At 43.8% G+C, this 26645-nt stretch overlaps 2 protein-coding genes across 6 annotated transcripts in view; one reads left to right on the top strand and one right to left on the bottom strand.

Annotated features, from left to right (window-relative positions):
* HSF1 (heat shock transcription factor 1) overlaps positions 1 to 21976 on the bottom strand; it is a 260811-nt gene extending 238835 nt beyond the window's left edge. For 2 of the 4 annotated variants that reach the window (XM_033934483.1, XM_033934484.1), the window contains exon 1: positions 21714 to 21974. In XM_033934483.1, the coding sequence (XP_033790374.1) occupies positions 21714 to 21818 (105 nt within the window). In that variant the 5' untranslated portion in view covers positions 21819 to 21974. Of the gene's footprint in view, positions 1 to 21713 lie in introns of all 4 variants that reach the window. The other 2 variants (XM_033934485.1, XM_033934482.1) reach the window with 2 other exon arrangements.
* Positions 21629 to 26645, top strand: part of MROH1 (maestro heat like repeat family member 1) — a 411563-nt gene continuing 406546 nt past the window's right edge. Inside the window, exon 1 of one of the 2 annotated variants that reach the window (XM_033934479.1) lies at positions 21629 to 21780. The gene's annotated coding sequence lies outside the window, so the exon portion shown is untranslated. The remainder of the gene's footprint in view (positions 21781 to 26645) is intronic. The other variant, XM_033934480.1, reaches the window with a different exon arrangement.

Below are 26645 nucleotides of genomic sequence, written 5' to 3'. Positions count from 1 at the left end.
TAGCTACGGACCTTTATGTGAAGAAAATCAATAAAAACAAGAGAAAAAGGAAGCCGATATGGTTCTCCAACCTAGTGGCTGAGAAAATAAAGAAAAAAGAGTTGGCGTTCATGAAATATAAAAAAACCCAAGAAGAGGAGAGCAGAAAGGACTACAGGGTGAAATTGAAAGAAGCCAAGAGAGAAATACGTTTGGCGAAGGCACAGGCGGAAGAACAAATGGCTAAAAATGTAAAAAAGGGAGATACAAATTTTTTCAGATATATTAGTGAAAGGAGGAAGATGAAAAATGGAATTGCTAGGCTAAAAGATGCTGGGAACCAATATGTGGAGAGTGATGAGGAGAAAGCAAATGTGCTAAACAAATACTTCTGTTCTGTGTTCACAGAAGAAAATCCTGGAGAAGGACCGAGATTGTCTGGCAAAGTTACACGAGAAAATGGAGTAGATTCTGCATCGTTCACGGAGGAGGGTGTTTATGAGCAACTTGAAAAACTGAAGGTGGACAAAGCGATGGGACCAGACGGGATCCATCCCAGGATACTAAGGGAGCTCAGAGAGGTTCTGGCGAGTCCTATTAAAGACTTGTTCAACAAATCTCTGGAGACGGGAGTGATTCCTGGGGATTGGAGGAGAGCGGATGTGGTCCCTATTCATAAAAGTGGTCACAGGTAGAGAATGACACGGGGAAAAAATCTGTCCCCGTCACTGCACCGTCCCCGGCCCACCATCCTCTGCACCGCCCTGTCACCGAAGTTCCCTTCACCGCCCCGTCACCGCCATCCCTTTCACCGCCCCGTCACGGCCACTGCCATCCCATTCACAGCCCCGTCACCGTCCCCGCAGCATCCATATAAGCCTCAGTACTGCGAAACACCATGAAGACAGAAGAGAATCCTGCCACCACTACTACTACTACTGCACTGAGAATCTGTTTCAGTCCCTCTGCCCTGTAGTAAAAACAGAACATAAAATAAATCAATTGACTTGTCCTCCCTTGCAATGACGTGTCCCCCATGTTCACCTATAGCTCAAATCAGGTCAATTGTGCACACTAAAAATGCAGGAGGATCTGGAACGTGAGCGCAGGCAGGCAGTGATACAAAAACAGCAGACACCCGACCGATTGCAGTGTTCCGCCATCTCTCTCCCTCCATCTCACCTTAGATGTAGAGTATGCCGGCTTTCTTTTTCACCCAGCCGCACGTGCGGGTGCTCATTTGTTCAATATTCTCCTCTGACGCAACCGGAAACAGGAAGTTGTAAGAGAAGAGAAGATTGATCAACTTGAGCAGCCGTGCAAGCACGCCTTTTTGAACGCGTGTGGCTGGGCGAAAAAGAAAGCTGGCATACTCTACAGACGTTCAAATACTCTACATCAGTGTTTTTCAACCTTTTTACACCCATGAACCAGCAGAAATAAAAGAATTATTTTGTGGACCGGCAAACTACTAGGACTAAAATTTTAAAACCCTATTTCTGCCCCATCTCCGCAAGCTCAGTCACCTCAGTAACTATAGAAAAATAGACAAATATAGTGCAAAATATAGACAGCAGATATAACTTCTCAAAACTGACACATTTTGATCACTAAATTGAAAATAAAATCATTTTTCCTACCTTTGCTGTCTGGTGATTGATTTCATGAGTCTCCTTCTGTCTGTGTATCCTTTCTTTCTTTCTGCACTCAGGCCCAAGAATTGTCCCTTTCTATTCCCTTCCTCTTTCCTTCCTATGTCCTTAGTGCCCCCAGTGCCTCCTTCCCATGTCCTTAGTGCCCCTTCCTGTCTTTAGTGCCCCCAGCCCCGGACCGAGGGGGAGTCAGTAAGAGCTGTGGGTTAGTGAGAGACAGCTCGGTAACCCGTAGCAGTGCCCTCGATCGAGTCGAGGGGGAGCGGCCTCGGGCTGGAGGGGAACTCCGGGCCTTTTTTGAGAGGGGCTTTGATCTTCGTTTCGCCCCGGGAGCTCCGTCGGGGATGTGCGCCTCGAGTGCCTCGGAGAGGAGTCCGAGGAAGATGAGAGGCGGCGAAAACGGCACTCTTTGCCCCGAGGGGTCTCGACGTGTCGCTCAGGCTGGTCCGGCGCACGCGAGGCCGAGGTCGGTTGAAGGTGAGCCATTGCAGCGGATAGCTCCGTTGTGATCATTGCTCGGAGCACCTCCTGGAATACCGGCACGGACAGCACCGACAGCATGTCCGAGGCCGCGGTGCACTCCACCGGGGGCGATCTCGATTCAGAGCATTCCCGAGTGGTGGAGGCACGTCCTGAGGTCTTCGTGGGTTTTGCCGGGACTGTGGGTAGGGAACTCCCCCCTTGTCCCGCTATTGTCCCCGAGGTTGGCTTCTTCGGAGATATGGAACCTGAGGAAGGAAGAGGGGACTTACCCGGAGCTGAAGACTTCTGGGAGCTCGGGGTCTTCGACGTCGAGTCCCGAGGCGGGGCCAAGGTCCCCGAGGCCGAGATCGAGGCCGGGACCGATCTCGAGACCGAGGTCGAGGGTTGATCGGCGGCAAATAGTTCAGCCATGCGGGCCCGGCGGCGGCGGAGCGCCCGGTGTTGGAAGGTTGCGCATCGGGGGCAAGTTTCTGTTGGATGGTCGGCCCCCAGGCAGAGGATGCACCAGCGATGCGGGTCTGTGAGTGATAGAAGACGCTCGCACCCGGTGCACTTTTTAAAGCCCGAAATGGGCCGGGACATAGGAATTTCAGGCGGCCGCGGCCAATCAGGCCGCGTGGCCGCGACGACCCGGGAGCTCCCGGATCGCGAGAAAAAGGCACGTTAAGCGTGATGAGCAGGAAAAAGAGAGCTTAATACGCACAGCGACTTTGAACAAGGAAAAAAATAATAAAATCGCGGTGAAAGAAGGTACTTGGGGCAGAGCTAAGAAAAAAACGTGTCTTCTTAGCACTGCGGAAAAAAAACGAACTGGAGACCACGAGGAGGGGATGCGCCCTCTAGTGGAGCAGGAGGCACACATGCGTGGTGCAGCATAGCAAGCTTGAATCTTCAATCAAGTTTGCTTGAGATGCTGTCCACATCGGGGCTCCGTAGATGACGTCACCCACATGTGAGAATATCATGCCTGCTTGTCCTGGGATAATAAATGGTATGATACCGAATTGCTGGAAATGAAACAGAAACTTAGACAACTTGAAAGAAAATGGTTAAAATCAAAATTAATCTCAGATAAGGAAATATGGCGAAAAGAGGTAAGAAATTAAAAATTAAAGAGAAACAAAAGGATTATTATTCAAATCAGGTTGGCACTACTAATATTAACACCAAAAAACTGTTTAACCAGATTAATAAAGTGTTTGATGAGACAAAAAATTTGCAACTATCTCAATCCCCACTACCAACTGCAAATGACTTGGCAACTTTTTTTAGTTCTAAAATCATGGGTTTACAAACCTCTTGTTCTCTAACCCCCTGTTTTACTAAGGTACGCTAAACACTAACGCATCCTTAGACTAACATGTACATGTTAGCGTTTAGCGCACCTTAGTAGAAAATGAAAAATTCTGTCCCCGTCACCGTCCCGTCCCCGGACCACCATCCTCTGCACCGCCCCATCCCCGCTAGTCCTTTCACCGCCCCATCCCTGTCTCTGTCGTCCCCTTCACCGCCCCATCACCGTCCCCGCTGTCTCTTTCACCGCAGCGTCACCGTCCCCGTCTTCTCCTCTCCATCTCCCCACCCCCAGCACCCTTCACGCGGTCCAGCAGCTCCCTCCCGCCGGTCAGCCGTGCATTTCCCTCCCTCCCTCCTTTTCCCTTACCTTTTCTTCTTGAAACTGGCGATTTCTATAAGGCTACGAGCTGTATTACAGCTGGAGCCTTGAAGTCGCGTCAGGTTGCCTGCTTGAAAAGTCTCCTCCGATGCAACCGGAAACAGGAAGTTGCGTCAGAGGAGACTTTTTTCAGCAGGCGATGTGACGCGACTTCAAGGCTCCAGCTGTAATACAGCTCATAGACTTATAGAAATCGCCAGTTTCAAGAAGAAAAGGTAAGGGAAAAGGAGGTAGGGAGATGCATGGACTGCCGGCGGGAGAGAATGGGCTGCCAGATCGAATGCTCGTTCACCGCACGTTCATTACTTGTTCACTGCCCCGTGCTACCATTCACCGCTCCATGGGGTGGTGAATGGCCTTGTCTCTGAACTTGCGGTGACCTTTTCTTTGGTCACCGTTTTGGCGGGTTACCCACGGCTCGCCGCGGGTAACAGCCACCATGTCATTCTCTACACCTTAGTAAAACAGGGCCTAAGACTAGGAAGTATAAACAACGATTGGGAAAAGACATTAGATGAAGTTCCAGCTGACCGCCTTTGACGACTCTGATTGGATGGATTTTTCTAAATTATTTTCCAAATATTCTAAATCGTACTGTATGTTGGACTCTTGTCCGGCAAATTTTACGTCTTGCGCACCTCCGGAGTTTAAACTGAAAATGCTACAATGGATCACTGATTTACTAGACAAAGGTATTTTTCTGCAAGAAGAGAGTAATATAATTGTTACACCTATTATTAAAAATAAAAAAGAATCTTTTTCCTTACCCTCAAATTATAGACCGATAGCGTCCATCTCCTTCTTTATTAAGATCATGATAGAGTTGGTGTAAATTCAATTAACAAAATATTTGGAATCTCATTCATTACTGCATGATTCTCAATCAGGTTTTAGATCCCAATATAGTACCGAGACCGTCTTAGCTTCACTTTTGGACCATTTGAATAGCCTTCTGAGTAAGGGTAGTAATGTGTTGGTGCTTCAATTTGATTTAAGAAACGCTTTTGATCTGTAGATCACAGTAAATTGCTTGAATTTTTGGATTCTTTAGGAATCCAAGGTAAAGTACTATCATGGTTTAAGGGATTCCTAGAATCGAGACTCTATCAGGTTAAATTCAAGGATGCACTCTCAGTAATTTGGAAAAATCCTTGTGGAGTCCCTCAAGGCTCCCCACTTTCTTCTACACTCTTTAATGTGTATCTTCTTTCGTTGGGTCACTGGATGAGTAAATTGGGTTTGAGGTTGTTCAGCTATGCTGATGACATTACAATTATTATAACAAAAATATCCAAAAAATCAAGTGTTACAAGATATTCAATCTAAACAATGTAAACAGATTTTTCCTGTTTGGAACTTATCTTTGTCAGAAAAGAATGCGTTAAAACAATTGCAAAGATATGATCAGATTGTGATCCGCCGTGCAGATAAGGGGGGTGCAGTTGTAGTACAAGATAAAGTCCAGTATATTGCAGAGATTGTGCGTCAGCTCCAGGATGTATCAGTATATACTCTCCTTTCAGAAGATCCTACCACCAATATTAGAGATCAAATTTTAGAGGTAGTGGGGAAGGGGCTTCAGCAGGGTTTCCTTACCCAAAATGAATTCCTGTTTTTGACACCCAAATATTCTCGTCTCCCTTTTTTATATACCCTTCCTAAGATCCACAAGAATTTATCTTGTCCACCGGGCAGACCAATTGTATCTGCCAAAGGATCATTGTTGGAACGGGTGAATCAATATGTTGATCTTTTTTTGAATCCGCTTGTCCCCTTTTCAAAATCCTTTATTCAAGATACCACACACTTCTTAAAGATTTTGCAGCAGTATCATCCGACTGTATCCACTATTTTAGTGACACTTGATGTACAATCTTTGTACACTAATATTCCACAAGATGAAGCGTTGGCAGTATTAAATCTTGCTTTGGAATCTCGCCCTCGTCCACATTTTGTCCCCTCGGCATTTATCATTCAGCTCTTATCCATTTCATTAAAACAAAATTTTTTTGTATTTCAGAATGCTTTTTATCAGCAGTGCAGTGGGACTGCAATGGGGGCGTCATGTGCTCCCGCGTTAGCTAATCTTTTCATGTCCCACTTTGAAACTGAATTTGTGTATTCATCTAACTGGTTCCTCCATACCAAGTTATGGTGCCGGTATATTGATGATATCTTTATGCTGTGGGAGGGAACAGTTGAAGATCTTATGGATGCTGTGGATGAGTTGAACCGGTATACATAGACTATCAAATTAACATGCTCTTTTGATTTGAAGCAAATTGCATTCCTGGATGTCCTAGTAGAAATTAGAGATTCTAACTTTTTTACTACTGTCTATTGTAAAGCTACAGACAGAAATACTTTTCTACACTATTCGAGTTCCCATCCCACACATTTAAAAGAAAGTTTACCCCATTCTCAATTTTTGAGGTATAGACGAATCTAAGAATGAATTCAAGCGCCAATCAGTGGTGTTAAAACAAAAACTATATGCCAGAGGGTACTCTGAGAAATGTGTGAAGAATGCCTATACTAGGGCACTATATAATCCAAGGGAACGTCTGTTAGAATACTCTAAATCTAAAGATCTGGACTCTAAGATTACCTGTGTACTACCCTATTCCCAGCAGGGGAGTGCTTATGGTCTCAGTTTGAAGAAATATTGGGAGTGCTTGTCAGTGCACCCCTGTTTTCGTGACTGTACTATGATGTTTTCTTACTCACGAAACAAATCCATCCAAGAGGAGCTTTGTCCCATAAGTAGTGTGGCAATTGTACCTGTGAATGAATGCACGAATGGGAGTATGGACATTGGACATGATAAATGTGGACATTGCTCTGTCTGTGATATTATGGAGGTGTGCACATCCTTTGTGAATCCAGCAGATCGTAAAGTGTATTATCTACATCATTTCTCTGATTGTGCCACTAGTGGAGTTATATATATTATCAAGTGCCCGTGTCAGCAATTGTATGTGGGTCAGACTTCAAGGGCTTTGAAAACACGCCTTATTGAACATCGCTCGTGCCTTGCACGAGAAAGGCTTGAGGTTCCCATGGTACAGCACTGTATGGACTGTAAACATGTTTTTGAAGATTTGCGCTGCTGGGTTTTGGAGAGAGTGTCACCGTCTGCACGGGGTGGTGATTTTAAACAAGTTTTATTGAAAAGGGAACAACGCTGGATATTTTCTTTGCAAACTTTTACCCCTATGGGTTTGAATAGTGGGGTGGATTGGAAAGCCTGGTTTTGATAGTCTGCAATGAGAACAATAAGAATTGCAGTAATATGATGTCACCACGTTTTTTGCATGATTTGCATAAAGATGATGTCATCACACTTTGACGTGGTGTCACTGGGAGGTGCCTATTTAAGGAAAACGCTGAGGGGCCATTTTTATGACAGGAGTGGAAGCGGGTGTGTGATCGCTGTGGGTATAGCTATCCTTTTTCTGCTTGTTTTCTTAAGTTTTTTGAAAACTTTTTACAATGTGTCTTTCATGTTTTACAGCAAATCCCTGACGAAGCATTTTGTTGCGAAACAGGGGCCCCTGTTGGATATTTTGGAAGAATGTTTTGACTGATAGCTTTTTTCCATAGAGCAGTTTTTCCTGCTTGCTTTACTCCAGGACTACACCTGAATATCGAAGTGCTCAGATAAGTGACTTCTATTTTTGACAATTGTTGTTTGAAGAAAAGTTTAAAAAAATATATAAAACTATAAGAAAATATATAAAACTATTAGAAAATTAGAATAGAGGTTCACTTACTAATTGGGAGTTTTTCTGACCAAGGATGTGTCTGCTAGGATTAAATTCTGTTTAAAACTAGCCTGTCTATATGGGAAGCTTAAAGAGCCCCTATTAGACACTGAGGTCTTTTCTCCCTTTTTGTAAAGAAAGGTGACTTTTTTGTCCTGTATTTTGGAGGGTGCAATTTTTTGTGATTACAATTATTATCCCATGTAGTACTATATAATCCAACAGTACTATCAGAGCTTATTTTGATGCTACTGCCTTTACGCTTTTAGTTCAGACGCTATTACTTAGCATTCTGGACTACTGCAATATTATATATCTGACAAACTTGGCTAGGCTGACCTTGTTCCAAAATACACAGTTAGAATGATTTACGGACTGAGGAAGTATGATCATGTAACTCCCTATTACCGTGAGCTACACTGGCTCCCAGTTGAGGCCCAGGTGATCTTTAAATTGTGATGTTTATACTGTAAAGTCGCTTTTGGTGCCACTCCGCTTTATCTTGATGATAGATTTGTTACTATGATTCACGGGAACAGTAGACAATCCCATGTCCTATTTATGTTCCCTTCTGTTAAGGGCTGTAAAAATAAGAAATATCATGGGCACTGTCTTTCCTATCAAGCAGCTCAATTCGATAAAGAATTCCACCCATTACTGACCAGATCAATATCTTATAAACATTACAGAAAACTTTTCTTTTTGCTAAATTTGTAGCTAGCTAATTCTTGCATATTGCATTATCTCTGTATCTACTCATAGCATAATCTTTTGTAAACCGCATTGAACTAAGGGTTATGCGGTATAGAAATCTGCTATTATGTTATGTTATTGAGTTGGTATTAAATACAATGGAATCTTGGATGCAAGAATTCAAGCTGAAATTAGATCAGCAAAAGACTAAATTCTTTTTTGTATCTGCTCAAGAAATTAACTTTGAACCAACAATTAAGATCAATTCAGTATCATTTAAAATAAGCCCTACAATTAAAATTCTGGGAGTTGTTTTTGATCAGTGTTTAACCATGAAAACTCAGATAGATGCAGTGGTTCAGAAGAGTTCGTACCATCAGATCTTTTACTCTCTTAGTTCAGATACTACTTTTGAGTATTTTAGATAACTGTAATGTTTTATACTTGACAAGTACTAAAAAAATTTTGACTAGACTGGCCTTGGTCCAAAATACAGCTATAAGAATGATTTACAACCTGAAGAAGTACGATCACGTCACTCCTTATTATTGTTTCAAGTTTAATAATAATTTGATTAATTGTTTAATCTAAATTCTAAGCGATGTACATAATAATAAAATAGGGGAATAATACAATAAATAACAAAACTAAGACTAACGATACTATTGACAAATTTAACAAAACTAGAACATAAGGGAGGAGATGGATAAGAGTTACAATTTGTTTAAAAGTTAAAGAAACAAATAAGGGAGATACATAAGGAGAGGGAAGTTAAAAATTACTTCAATAAAATTATAGAGAAAAAATAAAATTAGTTAGAAGACTAAATGACTAATTGTGAGTTGCATTAGCTCCCAGTAGAGGCCCGGGTGATTTTTAAGTTGGGATGTTTATATTACAAAGTAGTTTTTGGTGCCACTCCTTTATATCTTGCTGAAAGATGTTATCATGACTCATGAGAGGAGTAGAAAATCCCAGGTCCTATTTATGTTCCCTTCCGTAAAGGGTTGTAAAAGTAAGAGACATCATGGGCATTGTCTTTCTTATCAGGCTGCTTTTTATGACAAAGATTTTCATCCATTATTGATCAGATCCATATCCTATAAACACTATAGAAAACTTTTGAAGACTTTTCTTTTCTCCAAATACCTGACTAGCTAAATTCCTTTGCATCTCATTAATATTGTATTTTCCCATAGCATAATCTTTTGTTAACTGCATTGAACTAATGGCTATGCGGTTTAGAAATTCGCTATTATGTTCTGTTATTAGAAGAGGATGAAATCTTTGAGATAGGGCAAGCTACTGATTGTCAATGGAGTACACTGTCTCAAAGAGAAGTCTTTAATTTTTTTCAAATAACAGCAAGAAACATGGTAGGGCTCAAGTCAATCATGCAGAGCTTGTTATATACCAGAAAATTCCACAGGCAAATCAGCCTATAAGTAAACCAAAACTCACATAGAGAGTAAAGAAATAATTTATCATCTTGAAATCAGTATCAGATCAATGTCACTGGATTATGTGCAAACTAATCTGCTGGCTTGTAATCATATATCAAAACTTCAAACAAGGAGGAAATGTACGTGATTTGTTTCTACATATAATATGAAAAACAGATCAGCATTTCTTTTTGTGTATTGTCAGTCATGCTTTAATAGCTCTGGTTTGGCTGTCCTGCGTTTGTTTCTATAAATAGATGCTATAGCTGGCAAGTTCCTAATAACAAGGGACACTCCTTGTGTTGCGGAAAAGGTGACAAAACAGATTTATGGACTTTTCTTTATAATGGGCCTGACTCGCTGACAAAAATGGGTGAAATACTTTAGTAAACTGTGCCTTGCCAGAGAACACTGATTCACTTCAATTTATTTGCTATACCACAAATATTAAACAAATAAATCTATGTGGCTTACAAAGTATAAAACCAGGAGAAGGGTTGGTCATGAACCTGAAGACATGACAAGGGACAATACAAGACTCATAGGAACAAAATGGAAAGGGGCCGGAAAGGTTACAATATTACCAAGAGTATGAAAGGAAGGAAAATAAACTAATTGAAGCAGGGGAAAATAGCTCTGTCAAGGAGAGGTTCTGTCTCAAGGAGAGTTGAGTAAAGCTAGTCTTCAAAAGACAGTGAGAAATAGTGTGCTTTTAAATGAGATTTAAATTTTGCATAGGACGGTTCTCTCCTAAGGTAGAGAGGGAGGGTGTTTCACAGAATACGGGCCACAATTGAGACACTAGCATGCCTATAGGTATCTAAGAAAAGTTGCCTAAAAGAAGGAACTGATAGAAGGCTTTGCTGAGAAGAACAAAGTGCTCTCTCTGGGGTATACTGAACAAGGTGGCTAACCAGGAATGAGGGAAGGCCCAAAGATTTTATTTGAAAAGAAAGAATATTGTACATAAAAGGTATTCTGCAAGATATTGGATGAGCTCTGATTTAAGGAAAGGGGTAATGTGATTGAAATTTGAGCAATGATACAAAAGATGGACTGCAGTGTTTTGAACAAGCTGGTCTGTGAAACTATTAACATAGAATACCAATGAGAAGAGAATTGCAGTAGTCTAGTATGGAAAACATTAAGGAATATAAGAGGATACAAAGGGAGTCTCTGTAAAGCAGATGGAATGTATTAAGCAAAAAGAAATGAGGAGGAGAAAACCTTAGAAATATGGGAGTGAAAGGATAAAGTATTATCCAGATTAACAAAGATTTCAGTCGAGATAGAATATGAATGAGTAATGCCCTTCATAGTTAAGCATAGTTGATTAGGAGGAGTCACAGGAGAAAAGATCAAGACAGCAAGACAGCTCACAGAGCACACACCACCTATCCACAGCAGTGTATCAAACTATATAAGCTAAAAGAATGATAAAATAGCCAAAGTACAGGTCAAAAAATATAGGTGATAGTGGGCATCCTGCCTCATTCTAAGAACAAAAAATGAAGAGCTAAGTTCTCCATTAATAAGAATAAATTCTAGCTTCTGATTACCACCATACAAAGCCCTGATCCAACCCAGAAACACTGCTGGCAGGCCTACATTTTTGAGAACCATGAACAGAAATGGCTGATTGGGGTATCCCTATTGCAGGGTCTTCTTGAAGTCGGGAGATCCTGGATTCTATACAAGGAGAATTGTTCCAGCAGTTGGTAATGGAATATACGCATAATCAGAGGCGGGCTGGCCTAGCAAAGGCCCCGAGGCTACCTATGGAACCGCGGCTAAACCAACGCTAGTGGCAACTGTGTGGGGAAGTTACAAGCATGTAGTGAGCTGCCGCTAGGGAGAGGAGAAGTACTACTGTACAGGAAGAAGAGGTACTGTTGGACATGGGGAAGGGTCAAGGGAAGGGAAAGGTGCTGCACGCTGAAGGGGAGGGTGAGATGGTGCATGGGGAGAGAGCATATTAGTTGTGAGTAAGGCTGGGGGAGGGAAGGAAGAAAAATTGTTGCAGGATGAGTGAGAGTAATGACAGAGGGAGAAATGGACATGGTGTGGAGGAGAGGGAGAAATGGGGATTAAGGAGAGAACAAAATGGGTTGGAGACTGGCTTGGTGGTAGGCTTCAGAGGGTGGTGGTGAACGGCACCCTCTCCGTAACGATGGCAGTGATCAGCGGAGTGCCGCAGGGCTCGGTCTTGGGCCCGATCCTTTTCAATATATTTATAAGGGACTTGGCTGAGGGGCTTCGGGGTAAAATAACGTTATTCGCCGATGACGCCAAACTATGTAATATAATAGATAAGAGCACAACGGACAATATGATACACGACCTACTCCTATTGGAGCAATGGTCTAGGACCTGGCAACTGAATTTCAATGCCAAAAAATGCAAAGTCATGCACCTTGGCAGTCAAAATCCATGCAAGACTTACACCCTAAATGGCGAGATCCTAGCAAGGACTGTTGCGGAACGGGATTTAGGGGTAATCATCAGTGAAGACATGAAGACTGCCAATCAAGTGGAGCGGGCTTCATCTAAGGCTAGGCACATCATAGGATGTATACGTAGGAATTTCGTCAGCCGTAAGCCTGAAGTCATTATGCCGTTGTATAGATCCATGGTGAGGCCCCATCTGGAGTACTGCGTACAATTCTGGAGGCCTCATTACCGCAAGGATGTACTGAGACTTGAGTCAGTCCAGCGAATGGCCACCCGGATGGTCTCGGGACTCAAGGATCTCCCATACGAGGAAAGGCTGGATAAATTACGCCTATACTCACTCGAGGAACGCAGAGAGAGGGGAGACATGATCGAGACGTTCAAATACCTCACGGGCCGTATCGAGGTAGAATAGGATATCTTCTTTTTCAAAGGTCCGACGGCGACAAGAGGACATCCATGGAGAATCAGGGGCAGTAAATTGCACGGCGACACCAGGAAATACTTTTTCACCGAAAGAGTGGTTGATCGCTGGAATAAACTTCCACTTCAGGTGATCGAAGCAAGCAGCGTGCCTGATTTTAAGAAGAAATGGGATCGTCACGTGGGATCTCTACACAGAGTTAAATAGGGGAGGGTCATTAGGGTGGGCAGACTAGATGTGCCGCGGCCCTTATCTGCCGTCTTTTTCTATGTTTCTATGAACATGTGTGTGAGGTTGGGGAGAAATGGACAGGGGGGTAGGAAGGAGGGATGGCACACTTGAAGGAAAGGGGGAAGAGAAAAATAGAAAGCATGTAGAAGGCAGAAAGTGTTGGATTCATGGAGAGAGAGAGATCTTGATAGAGAGGGCAGAAAGGAGGGAAGGAGAAATGTTACATTCAGGGGACTGGAGGAGAGGAGGCAGAGTGAATGAAATGTTGAACTGGTGGAAAGGAGGGATAAATGCTGGATGTGACAGTAGTGCGAAAAGGGAGAGAATAAGAGGACAGTGAGAGAGAGAGGAAGACATGTTGTCAATGGGGGTGGAGGAGAGGAAGAAAAATTGGACTCGGGGAGGGACAGAGAAAGATGTTGGTTGGGAAAGGGAATGAGGTCCAGAGGAGACGAAGCGTGCAGGAGGCAGAAAGAAAGAAATATTGGATGCACAGTCAGAAGAGTCATGAAATCATCAGACAACAAAAATAGGAAAAATGATTTTATTTTCAATTTATTGATTGAAATTTGTCAGTTTTGAGAATTTATATCTACCATCTATATTTTGAACTATATTTGTCAATTTTTCTATAGATGTTACTGAGGTGACATTGCATATTTTAAAGTCATCTGCCTTGACCTCTTTGAAAAAAACCTGAGTATAAATGATAATAAAGATTTTCTCTGCGTACAGTATACTTTGTGTTTTTTTCATTTTGTGGTTACCATTATGTATTAATAAGATTATATTGTGCGTATATGAAAAATAGATGGAAGAAATTGCATTACAATTAGTAGTATTATTATGGGTTTGGAGTCAGGAGCAAAGTTTGGGAAGGGCTGGGGTGGTGCTTGGGCGGGGACACTTAGTTGATATTTGTTAAACTTAGGGGGTACTTGGCTTGAAGAAGTTGAGAAACTCTGGATTACAGGACCAAAGACAACATGGATTCACTAGAAGTAGGTCTTGTCAGACAAATCTGATCAATTTCTTTGACTGGGTGACCAGAGAATTGGATATAAGATGTGCGCTAGATGTGATGTATTTAGATTTTAGCCTTTGACAATGTTCCCTTGAAAATCAGGGGTGGGAAATTTCATGGCGACACCAGAAAATATTTCTTCACCGAAAGGTGATTGATCGCTGGAATAATCTTCCACAACAGGTAATTGAGGCAAGCAGAGTGCCAGATTTTAAGAAAAGATGGGATTGGCATGTGGGATCTCTTCATGGAGGTAGTTAGGGGGTGGGCCATTAGTGTGGGCAGACTAGATGGGCCATGTCCCTTTTCTGCCGTCATGTTCTATGTTTCTATGCTTCACACAGACATCCAATAAATAAACTGAGTGCCCTCAGGATGGGCCCCAAAGTGACGGGTTGGTTCAGGAACTGGTTGATTGGAAGGCGACAGAGGGTAATGGTCAATGGAGATCGCTCTGAGGAAAGGGATGTTATCAGTGGTGTGCCTCAAGGTTCTGTTCTTGGGCCTATTCTTTTTAAAATTTTTATAAATGATATTGCTGAAGGTTTGTAAGGTAAGATTTGCCTCTTTGCGGATGATACCAAAATCTGCAATAGAGTAGACACCCAGGATGGTGTGAATAACATGAAGAAAGACCTGGCGAAGCTTGAAGAATGGTCTGAAATTTGGCAGCTAAAATTTAATGCTAAGAAATGCAAGGTCATGCATTTGGGCTGCAAAAACCTGAGGGAACAGTACAGTTTAGGGGGTGAAGAACTTATGGGCATGACAGAAGAGCAGGACTTGGGTGTGATTGTATATGATGATCTTAAAGTGTCGAAACAGGTTGAAAAGATGACGGCGAAAGCTAGAAGGATGCTAGGTTGCGTAGGGAGAGGTATGGCCAGTAGGAAAAAGGAGGTATTGATGCCTCTGTATTAGACTCTGGTGAGACAGGTCTGGTGAGGTCTCATTTAGAATATTGTGTACAATTCTGGAGGCCGCTCCTTCAAAAAGATATAAAAAGGATGGAGTCGGTCCAGAGGAAGGCTACTAAAATGGTGCGTGGTCTTTTGTCATAAGGTGTATGGGGACAGACTTAGAAATCTCAATATGCATACTTTATTTATTCAATTTTCTAAACCATTGTCCCCAGGGAGCTCAGAATGGTTTACGTGAATTTATTCAGGTACTCAAGCATTTTCCCCTGTCTGTCCAGGCAGGCTCACAATCTATCTAATGTATATGGGGTAACGTGGGCATTAAGTAACTTGCCCAGAGTCATAAGGAGCAGCATGGGTTTGAACCCACCACCTCAGGGTGCTGAGGCTGTAGCTCCAATCACTGCGCCACACTCTCCCCCTTTAGAGGAAAGGCGGGAGAGGAGAGATATGATAGCGGCATTTAAATACCTATATGGCGTAAACACGCATGAGTCTCTTTCATTTGAAAGGAAGCTGTGGAATAAGAGGGCATAGGATGAAGTTAAGAGGTGTGGAGTCGGTAGATAAATCTTTCTACTCCGACTCCTCAGTTTCTGGTACCCACAACTCCGACTGCAGGTACCCAAAATTATCTCCAACTCCTCGACTCCGACTCCACAGCCCTAGCTGGAACTGACCTAAATGCTTGAATAGACTCCCCTTCCAGGAAATGGCCAAAGTACTGCAACCCTTTTTGTTCCCATCTCCGAAATATCCCCCCTTCCCTACCCGGTACAAAATCAGAGGCAAAACTTAAAAGTAGATGATGTAGCCCCTTAACCTTACCCAATAACTGTTGTGCATCCCCTTTCCAGACTCACAAAGTCCACCTAGCAAACGGATTAGGTACAGCCAGGAGGTCCTTTTCACCCATGTCCAGCTGTGGAATCGGTAGATAAATTCTTTGACTCCAACTCCTCAGTTTCTGGTACCCACGACTCCAACTCCAAGTACCTAAAATTGTCTCCAACACCTCGACTCCACAGCCCTGGGTGATAGGCTTAGGAGTAATCTAATACCGTATTTTTTGCTCCATAAGACACACTTTTTCCCATTCTCACTGCGCATTCACACACGTGTCCCGGCTGTGCCTGCACCTCTACTCTGGTGCAAACACGGGTGCGCACCTGCACACCAAAGCCCAAAATCAGCAGAGCATATAGCTTGGAAGGGCAATTGTGCAAGACATCAGGAGGCAGCGGTCCAGAGAAGGAAGGGCAGGAGCACAGAAAGCTCCTGCTGATACAGTGCTAGACCGCTCAAAAAAGTGGGTGGAAATTAAGGGTGCATCTTATGGAGTGAATACCCCCCCCCGGTCCCGTACCTTTTTTAAATCCCAGCGGTCCAGCACTGTATCAGCAAGAGCTTTCCGTGCTCCTGCCCTTCCTTCTCTGGACCGCTGCCTCCTGATATCTTGAGCAATTGCCCTTCCAAGCTGCATGCTCTGCTGATTTGGGGCTTTGGTGTGCAGGTGCACACCCGTGTTTGCACCAGAGTAGAGGTGCAGGCACAGCCGGGACATGTGTGTGAATTTGCGCAGTGAGAGTGGCCATGCGGCAGCAGCAGAAGCCGGATATGGGCGGCGGCAACAGTGGGCAGTGAAGCTCTGATCCCGACAGCAGGGAGGCGACTTGTAGCACCAAAGGCAGTGGGGGCCAGGAGATGCTCACCGCTGAGTCCTTGAATCGGGTGGAGCTATGCGATTCTCTTCTGACCTGGGTGAGTGTTTTAGCGTAGGGCTGCAAAAAAGCTGTATCGGATAACGGGACTGGCCTTGCCTCCCTTCCCCCCAGACCTCATCCTCCACCACGAGCCACAGGCAGAAGGGCTGTTAGGCTTGTCACTGTGCTGCTGCCGGTTACATGATTGTAATACCCCCCTCCCCCAATGCCTGGCATTGTTACTACGATATATCTGTCGCCTCTATCAGTACCATTTTGTATAGTTGTTCATGGCAGGGATGGTGGCTATCCAAGTTTGAAAGTGTACAGGGCAGGACGGTGGGACAAGTGGTTCAGAATTTTTTTTTCTTGGTTTTTCCTCCTCTACATGAGGGTGCGTCTTATGGTCAGGTGCGTCTTATAGATCGAAAAATACAGTACCTTTTTTACAGAAAGGGTGGTAGATGAGTGGAACAGTCTCCCGGAAGAAGTGGTGGAGACAGAGACTGTGTCTGAATTCAAGAAGGTGTGGGATAGGTACATGGGATCTCTTACAAAGAGGAAGAGATAATTGTTACTGCAGATGGGCCATTTGGCCTTTATCTGCTATCATGTTTCTAATCTATTGAAAATTTTACTGGCACCAAGCACCACAACCTCATCCAATGTATTTCTCCCCATAGCCATCTGAATAATTTCAAATAACCTCCATGCACCTCCGGCAGATAAAAGACTTGCTTTGTCTAACCGGCATGCCTAAGTGTCACAATTCATTATAAAGGCAATATTAAACCAACAATCCAATAGTATAAATTATATTTTACTTGCTAAGTTCAACTATGCGATGTCTCCCCCTCCCCCACAGAGATTTACAAGACCTGGCATAAAATATGCCTACATGCTCCTGATCCATCATTGCTATTTTCAGGCTCAAACTATTAAAAAAAAAGTCTGTCCTGCATTGGCCCTATTTCCCAGCTACTAGAGTTGCTGTCCAAAGCTGTTCCAGTCCGTCCTGATTTGCCTTGCCATATACAAACACAGACCATAGAAGTTCGTCCAGCATCAGCTTCACGTTCCCACTGCTGGAGCCATTATTTAAGTTTCAAATTTTATTAAAATTTTGATATATCACAATATCATGAATTCAAAGCGATTTACAATTAAAAACAGGGTCTTAGTTATTGACTACAACAAACACACGAACATTACGAACTGATACGTAAGGGAAGTAGGGAGAACTACAATAAGCTTAGTAAAGGACACATACATGAACTAACAGCTGCTATCTGTCAAGTTTTGTTTCAATACTATCCTCTATCCCTTCTTTCGTCTAGAGCAGGGGTAGGCAATTCCAGTCCTCGAGAGCCACAGGTAGGTCAGGTTTTCAGGATATCCACTATGAATTTGCATGCACTGCTATTGATCTGCCCTGGTTGCTATATTGAGTTTTCTTGGAAATTGGGCATGATAGACCCTTTTCTGATGTTTACGTCTGCTTGATAGGAGGTCATGCAAGTAGCTACACGCTCTATACATAATTAGTGCTGATTGCACAAGTATGAATGTTATAATGTTTACATTTTTTTTTTTTTTTTTACAGATAACAAAATTTGTGGTGTCGGGTGAATTTTCCTCATTCAAGTTATGTCTTTTATTACAGTGTTACTTGATTGCTTTTATATAAATGAGGCAATATTGCAAATGCAGTTGGTTGTAGCTGCAATTAAGAACTGGATGGACTGCAGCAGGCTTAAGTTAAGTACTAAGGAAGAATCAGGAATAAGACCTGCATGAAAATGTAGGCGAAGACCCCCAAAAAGTTATATTTCTAAGAAAGACATTGTGCTTATGATTTCAAGTTTCTGGACAATCATATTTCTCCCTGTCAGCAGGAGACAATATGCTCTATGAGAGATTCACCTTTGTTCTAGTAACTGGCAGAGATCTGCTGACTGTGACATCATTGGATAAACTCAAGCAACACACAGGATAAAATGTCGACAGAACTACAATCAAGCTCAGGACATAGGGGGCCTGCTCTTAGAAATATTGACCTTAGTATTAGGAATGCAGTGTCAGGGAAATAGAAAGGTCAATTTTGACACTAGGTGACGTCATGCTTCAATATGGCTCCATGATAAGTGTATAGACTAGTGCTGCCCGATTCGAATCGGTTCACCGATTCACTTCGGATGAATCGATTTGAATCAATTCAAAACAACAACAACAAAAAAATTGACTTCCCAATTCGACTGACCTTTCCCCCTCACCCCCTAAAGCAGGAGCGGCAGCGCTGCTCTTGCTGGCCGGCCTCACTGCTTTAGAGGGAGAGGGGGGAGGGCCAGTTGGGAAGTGTTACTGTCGGCTTCCCCCCCCCCGGCTTCCCGCTTCCCCCCTGGCCTCCCCGCACTGTTTACCGTTGAGGAGTAGCCTGCAGACAAGATCACGGTGTTAGCGATCTTTGCACTGCTTCTGAGCTGTTTTCTCAGCCGCAATCCTGCCTCTGACGTCAGAGGAGGGGCGGGACCACGGCAGAGGAAACAGCTCCGAAGCAGTGCAAAGATCGCTAGCACTGCGATCTTGTCTGCAGGCTGCTCCTCAATGGTAAACGGTGCGGAGAGGCCAGGGGGGAAGCCGGACACCAGTAGGAGGCCAGGGGGAACACGCAGGCCTTTGGGGGGGGTGAGCAGTCCTTCGGGGGGGGGGGGACAGGCAGGCAGGCAGGCAGGCCTTCAGGGGGGACAGGCCTTGAAGAGGGACAGGCAGGCAGGCCTTCAGGGGTGGGATGCAGACCTTTAAGGGGGTGACAGGCCTTGGAGGGGGGGAAAGCCTTCAAGGGGGAACCTGATGTAGAAGTACACGGAGAGAGGGAGGGTTCAAAGAGATGTGCATATGCCAGACTTTGGGGGGGAAGAAATAATGGCTCTGAAAATAGAGGAGAGTGAGAGAGATGATGGACAATGGGATTTAGGGAGGGAAAGAACAGAAAGGGAGAGATGTTGGACACAAGGGATGGTGTGGGGGGATAGAGATACTGAATAGGAGGGTAATTGGGAAAAGAAAGGGAGAGATGGTGGACCCTGTGGTGGTGGGAAAGGAGGGAGAGATGCTGGATGAAAGTATAGTTAAGAAAAGGTGGTTCTGTGGAGGGAGATGAAAAAAAGGAAAGATGCCAGACCTCCTGGGGAGGGAAGGGAAACGGAAGGGGAGGACAGAGATGGGAGATGGATGGTTAGCAGGGAGAAAGAAGGAGACCCTGGCAAGCAAGTTATCAGAAGACAACCAGAGCCTGGGACCAACAAAATTTGAATAATGACCAGACAACAAAAGGTAGAAAAACTAATTTTATTTTCTGTTTTGTGATTACAGTAAGTCAGATTTGAAACGTGTATCCTGCCAGAGCTGGTGTTAGACCGCAAACGTGAGCTAGGATTTAACAGAGAGAGGAAAAGTCTTTTTTGTTTATTTTGTTTACACCACAGTGCTAGTGTGGTTAGGAGAAGGCAAAGGGGGTGAAGAGGCTATAAAATAAACCCACCAGGATGTTTGAAAAAAAACAAACACACCCAACTGGGCAGGAAAATCGAATAGAGAAACCAATTCAATAGGCTGAATCGAATCAAAATTTTTTTCCTGAATCGGGCAGCACTAGTATAGACCATACAGCCAATAGAAATGATGCATGTGATAAATCAATGGAAAGTGAATATGTAATCTGTAACTATGTGGTACCCTAGGCTACTGAACTAAAGTATATAAGTGGCATGCCGGTTGGCATAACAAGAGAAAGAGGATGGATACATGAACAGAAGCTGGACCCTTTGTATGTATGTTATCCTTTTAGCCCAATGTGCTTTACTTTGTTGTTTCATGTAAGCTGCCTTTTGTTTATTGCTATTGGGGTTTGCGAGTTCAGTTTATAAAAAGATCTGCAGCCTGTCTTTTCATCATCCAGAAAACAAGCGTAATGTGCATCTGGAGGTCATTTGGCCCAGATGTTCGAGTTTCTCTTGATTTGCTGGGTGACTGTGCCAGTAGTGCAGGAGGTAAAGTATTTGGGTGTTCTTGTTGACTTGGGGCTTACATTTAAGGGGCAGGAGCAGGCAGTAGTATGGAAATGTTCTTTCAACTTCGTGTGGTGAATGGACTTAGGCCCTATTTGTCAGCCCATTTAAATCAGTTCAGCAAGCGACAGTTCTTTTGGCTCTTGACTACTGTAATTTGGTACTCCTGGGGGTACTGATGCCAGCATTATGTATCCTCCAGGTAGCCCAAAATTCGGTGATCAGAACATTGTTTAGGTTGGGAAGATGTGAGCACATGACAGAGTGCTATGTGAGCTTGTATTGGTTGAAGTTGATGAATAGGATTTGCTTGAAGCTAATGCTAAACGTCTCTATGTATGTGCACAATCTGGCATCCAAACATCTCATTGAGAGTGTTCTGCCACGTCCTCTTTGATCTGCAGAACAATTGGAGTTACAAATTCCATCTGTCAGGCAGCTGAAACTGACAGTGTCTAGAGACAGTATATTTTCTTGTATAGGGCCTAGGGAATGGGATATTCAACAGCAGCAGAATATAAAGAACTGTGTTGAAGCGGCACCTTTTCTGTCAGATGAAAGACAAGGTTTGAGACTGTATTGTTAATGAAAAGAAGATAGCAAGGTGCTGGTCGCCTGTGTATTTTATGGTTTGTACTTCTTGTATTATAGGATTGTGTATGCAATGTTTGATGTAATGTTATAGTTTTTATTTGTAACCCGCCCTGGGTAAAGAAACAAACAAATGGAGGGGGCAGGAGCAGCTCCCTGGGAAGGACCTGGAGTTGAAAACACAATTGATAGTTTTGTATGTTAATTGTAAACTGCTTAGATCTTTAAGCAGTAAATAATTTTTTAAAAAATCATAATTATCCTAGGCCTAAGCAGTGGATTTCCCCAACTTCTCTTTTAGGAAATGACTGATTTCACCACATTCTTTGGCAACAAATTGCAGAGTTCAACTTGAAGTTGTTTGTTCTAAATCTACTCCTTAGTAGCTTCATGGCAGGCCCTAGTAATTTTGGAAAGAATCTCCCCTTCCCACTCCACTCCTTATTTTGTAGTCAGCTGTGAGTTTCAATGCATTTTCTCTGCAGCTCTTGCCCCGGCGGGTTCGCCGCTGTCCCATGGCTAGAGCCCCTCCCCCTCCCCGCTTGAAACGCTCCTGGGGGTCACGTGGCAAGGCGCGATGAACGGCGGTAACGTCCCGTCCCTCCCCCTCTCACCGGGCTCCAGCAGATGAGCGCGTCCGTCTCCGGATCCTCCACCAGCGTCCACAGCTTGGTAATGAAGGTGGGCACGTTGCAGACGGCCGCCCCGGGCCCCTCCATGGCCGGCTGCTCGCGCGCGTCGGCTCGGGACACTGCGCAGGCCGCTCGCGCTCAGCCCCTCATGGCCGCCGCCATCTTGTGACGTCTCTTCGGCTTCCACAACGGCCCGGCCCGAGACGTCGAGCGCCGGATGGCGCCGCTCGCGAGGTCCTGGTTGCCAAGGAGCTGCGCAAGGCGGCGTGGGAGATGTAGTCCCCGCGGTTAACCGCCAAAATCCCCCCCCCCCCCCTGCGTGTGGAGGGAGGGAAGGAGCGAGCTTGAGTCACGAGGCAGGCAGGGAGGGTCAGTAACGAGACATAACAATAGAGGCAAAATGCCTCTGGGCCACAGAGAACTAGGAGAGCGCCCAAACAACACCCAGTCCATTAGGGATGGTTAAACAAGCGTCAAAATGCAGGACTGGGCGGGGGGGGGGGGCGGGGGTGACAGGGCTCTCTCCAGGGTCGGAGAGAGGTCAAGGGGGCAGAAATGCTCCACAGCCCCACCAAAGGCGCAATTCGAGCTGCTTCTCTCATTGAAAACTGCTGCAAGTGTCAAAGACAGGCAGGAAACCAGGAAGTCAAACGCTGCAGGGCTGGACTTTTGCCAAAGAGGACAAATTAGGCCTAGAGTAGGACAACATAAGCAAGAATCCAGAATTGGCATTGGGCAACCTAAGACTAGCCTTACTGGGTCAGACCAATGGTCCATCAAGCCCAGTGGCCAACCCAAGGAGTAGCAACACTATGCTACCAATCCAGAGGCCTCCCCCATGTCTTAATAACAGGCTATGGACTAACCTTTCTTAAAACCAGCTTTGTCATTTTATATAACTGTTATTACTATTCAGTAATTGTTTTATTTGTATGTTTAATAAGTTTTTATATACCACTTCTCAAAAATATCAAAGCAATTTACTACAAATGAAACGTTTAACAATAACCCCTACCCGCCCGCCCCTCCCTCTGTGTGTGGTGGCAGCCAGAGAGGAAATGGCATATATCACTGGAAAAACACAGTACGAGTACCTCCCAGTGTAGATGATTGGACAAGAGGACTGAGGAACCTCATCCTGCTGGAGAGCTTAATGGCCATTTGACATAACAGAAGAAAGAGATGTGAAATGTTATCATATGAAGTATGTAATTACATGGAAACATTACATTACATTACATTAGTGATTTCTATTCCGCCATTACCTTGCGGTTCAAGGCGGATTACATCCAAACTAAAAACAAGAATTACATTCCAAATTTGAAGTAATAGAATAAGCGATGAGATAAAACATTTAAGGTTACCAGCGGGAAGTAGAAGTCTTTAGGAGATAAGAATAGGGTGAATTATGGGATTTTAGATAATGTTTGGTAAATAGAAGAATATTAGAGAGTACTAAGGGTATAGAGAGTGCTGGATGTTGGGTTGGGATTGGTTGTGCTGGATAGGTTTTATGTGTTTTTTGAAGAGTATGGTTTAATATCTTTCTTGAAGGTTTTGTAGTCTGTGGTTGTAGTTAACAGAGTGGTGAATAGTCTGTCCAGCTTAGCTGCTTTGGAGGCTATTAGGTTGTCATAAAGTTTTTTTCATTTGACATTTTTGGATGATGGGTAAGAGAATAGTGAATGGGTTCTTCTGTGTCTGGTTGAGGAGGATTGATTTAGTCGATTATTCCAGTAGGTTGGGCTTTCTCCGTTGATAGCCTTGTAAAGTAAGCAGTAGAATTTGAAGTGCACTCTCGCTTCTATTGGAAGCCAGTTTGAGTCATGGTATGCCTCTGTGATATGGTCATATTTTTTTTAGTGAATAGACAAGTCTCAGGGCTGTATTCTGCACTGTCTGCAGTTGCTTCATCATGGTCGGTATATGGTAGGTATAGTATGTTGCAGTAGTCTATCATCCCAAGGATAAGAGATTGTACCAATAGTAGGAATTGCTTCTTTTCAAAGAATGTTCGGATTTTTCTTAGATTTCTCATGGTCATGAACGATGCCTTTATTATTTTGTTAATTTGGGGTTGCATGTTGCAGCTTCTGTCAATTGTGATTCCAAGCAATTTTAGAGTAGGTTGTATTGGGTATGAGAAACCTTTTAGTGCAGTATTTGTTCACTATGGGGTGAAACTATCATTAAACTGGGTTATAGCCATTGTACAACAACAAGAGCTCCCGTAGAATAAACCTGTTCGCTTTTCCCTCACTAAAATCGTGCCACCTGAAAAGATTCTTCGAAAGAACCTTCTCCTTTCAAGCGGCTAAACTAAATTCATGGCTCGCCCAAACTATACTTGATGCCTCTTCATATCTTAATTTTAGAAAGCAAATTAAAACTCAGCTATTCAACAGACCGAATCCTTAATCATACCACATGACCTTCCCCTCTCACGCTTCTAAGATTGTGGCTCCCTCCTTATGGCTTGCATACTTTTTCCTTATAGGCTCTTTCCTTATGGCATGTATGCAGCTCTCCTTCTCTTAAACTGTATGCACGTACTTATTGTATCTATTGCATGTATTTTGCTGCATGTACTTTCTGCTGCATGTACTACTGCATGTACTTATGCATGTCCTTATTCCTTGTACTTATTGTACTTTATTCTCTTTGTACATGTTGCATGTATTTATTTTTGCTCCCTTAACTTAAATTGTAGACGTATGTTACTTTTTATAATTGCTTTGCTCGTTTTTGTTGTCAATCTCAATCTGAACTTTTTGTACTGAATCTATCTGCTGTGAACTGCCTAGAACTCCCTGGGTAAGGCGGTATACAAAATAAAAAATTACATTAATGCTTGTTGAGGATCTGTTGATGTGATTTGTCACAGATAGAGGGATGTGATGAAAATCACATCTATAGAAGCATATACTGGTATCTACGTCTACTTCCAGCACAAACCATGCCTACTTTTGATGTAGGTGCCTCTAGAGATGGGACTGGACAGCATTTTTTTGAGGCACCTGCAGGCACCTACATTTTTTAAAATTAGTTTTTAATTGGTTCTAAATGACATGGTCAATAAAAACATATCTCTTCATCTGTCCCACTGCCCTTGATCCATGGTCTACAAAGAATTGCATATTGGTAACTGAACCAGTCTGTCACGTAAGGATAACTATATCCTGGAGGACCACCAGCCAGTTGGGTTTTTTAGGAAAGCCCTAATGAAAATGCATTGGGCAGAGTTGCATGCCTGTCGCCTCCATTATATGCAAATCATTAGGGATATCGTGAAAACCCAACTGGCTGGTGGTTCTCCAGGACAGGGTTGGGGACCACTGATTTATGGACTATGGTACTTAATGTATTGTTTTGACCAGACGTGTAAAATTGTCATGCCAATAAAGTTAAATCTGAGAGAGCAGGGAGAAACCTTGGCTCTGACTGCCTGTAAATGTAATGTCTGAGAGAGAGTGAGAGGAAAAGGATTGCCAGGGTGTGATCCCTAATGCATATGTAGCCCTCCAAAAAGGAGAGCTCGAGGTAATCCCTGAAGAGGGAACAAAACAGTATTTTTTGTGTGTAAAAACTCACAATCTCCTCAAGCACTCCTTTCAAGTGTATAGAACAGTGGTTCCCAACCCTGTCCTGGAGGACTACCAGCCAGTCTGGTTTTCAGGATAGCCCTAATGAATATGTATGAGAGAGAGTTGCATATAATGAAGGTGACAAGCATGCAAATCTGCTCCATGCAAATTCATTAGGGCTATCCCCAAAACCCAACTGGCTGGTGGTCCTCCAGGACAGGGTTGGGAACCACTGATACAAAGCATAGATAAAGAGTCCATGGAGGATGGCTTAGGGCAGGGGTGTCAAAGTCCCTCCTTGAGGGCCGCAATCCAGTTGGGTTTTCAGGATTTCCCCAATGAATATGCATGAGATCTATTAGCATACAATGAAAGCAGTGCATGCAACTAGATCTTATGCATATTCATTGGGGAAATCCTGAAAACCTGACTGGATTGCGGCCCTCAAGGAGGGAATTTGACACCCCTGGCATAGGGCCTCTTCTATCAAACTGCGCTAAGCCAAGCTGCTCCCGACATTCAGAGTTCCTATGAGCAGCGGGGGGGCCATTCAGTGTGCTATAAACGCTAACTCATGGCTTAGGGCCTCTTTGATAGAAGAGGCCCTAAGCCATGAGCAGTGTCATAGCGAGGGTTGGGAGTTGCCCGTGCCCTTCTCACTCTTTCCATGTTCCCACCTGTACCTTCCCCACCCCCAAAGCCATACTCACGTCCCTCCATACCTCTTTAAATCTTCAGCGTGAGCAACTTCTCCTGCCTGCTTCTTGTGATGGAGTTGCCTTTCCCTTTGATGTCACTTCCTGGCCCTGCGACCTGGAAGTGATTTCAGAGGGAAGCCAGGCCGGTGCGAGCAGCAGGCTAAAAAAGTTGCTCACATTGGCAAAAATTTAAAGGGGTGGGGAAGGGAGGGCGCAAGCATGGTGTGAGGGGGCAGAGAGATCCTGGCGCCTGGAGTGGTCCACCCCTCCCACCTCTTACAGAATTTGGCCCAAAGTTCAAGAAGAGAGTAAATTGATTAGAAAAGGGCTTCAAAACTTACTCATGGTTCTGGTTTTACTTCATCTCCTTTATTATAGGTTGTCCCTCCTTCTCTCTTCTCACTTTGCCTACTGGCTTGTGCAAAGACTTGAGAATCAGGTTCAGTTCCCACGGCATCTCCCTGTGACTCTGGTCAAGTCACTTAACCCTTCATTGCCCCAGCTACAAAATAAGGAACTGTATACAATATGCAAACTGCTTTAAACATGATGGTCTATAAAGGCCAATTGACCCATCCCCAGAATCCACTACCTCCTCCTCTCCCTGAGATTCCACGTACCTGTCCCATCTT

The sequence above is a fragment of the Geotrypetes seraphini genome, chromosome 2 (assembly GCF_902459505.1).
Source record: "Geotrypetes seraphini chromosome 2, aGeoSer1.1, whole genome shotgun sequence".
Classification (NCBI taxonomy): Eukaryota; Metazoa; Chordata; class Amphibia; order Gymnophiona; family Dermophiidae; genus Geotrypetes; species Geotrypetes seraphini.
Note: the sequence above shows the minus strand (reverse complement) of the source record. Positions and strands in the feature narration are given on the sequence as shown.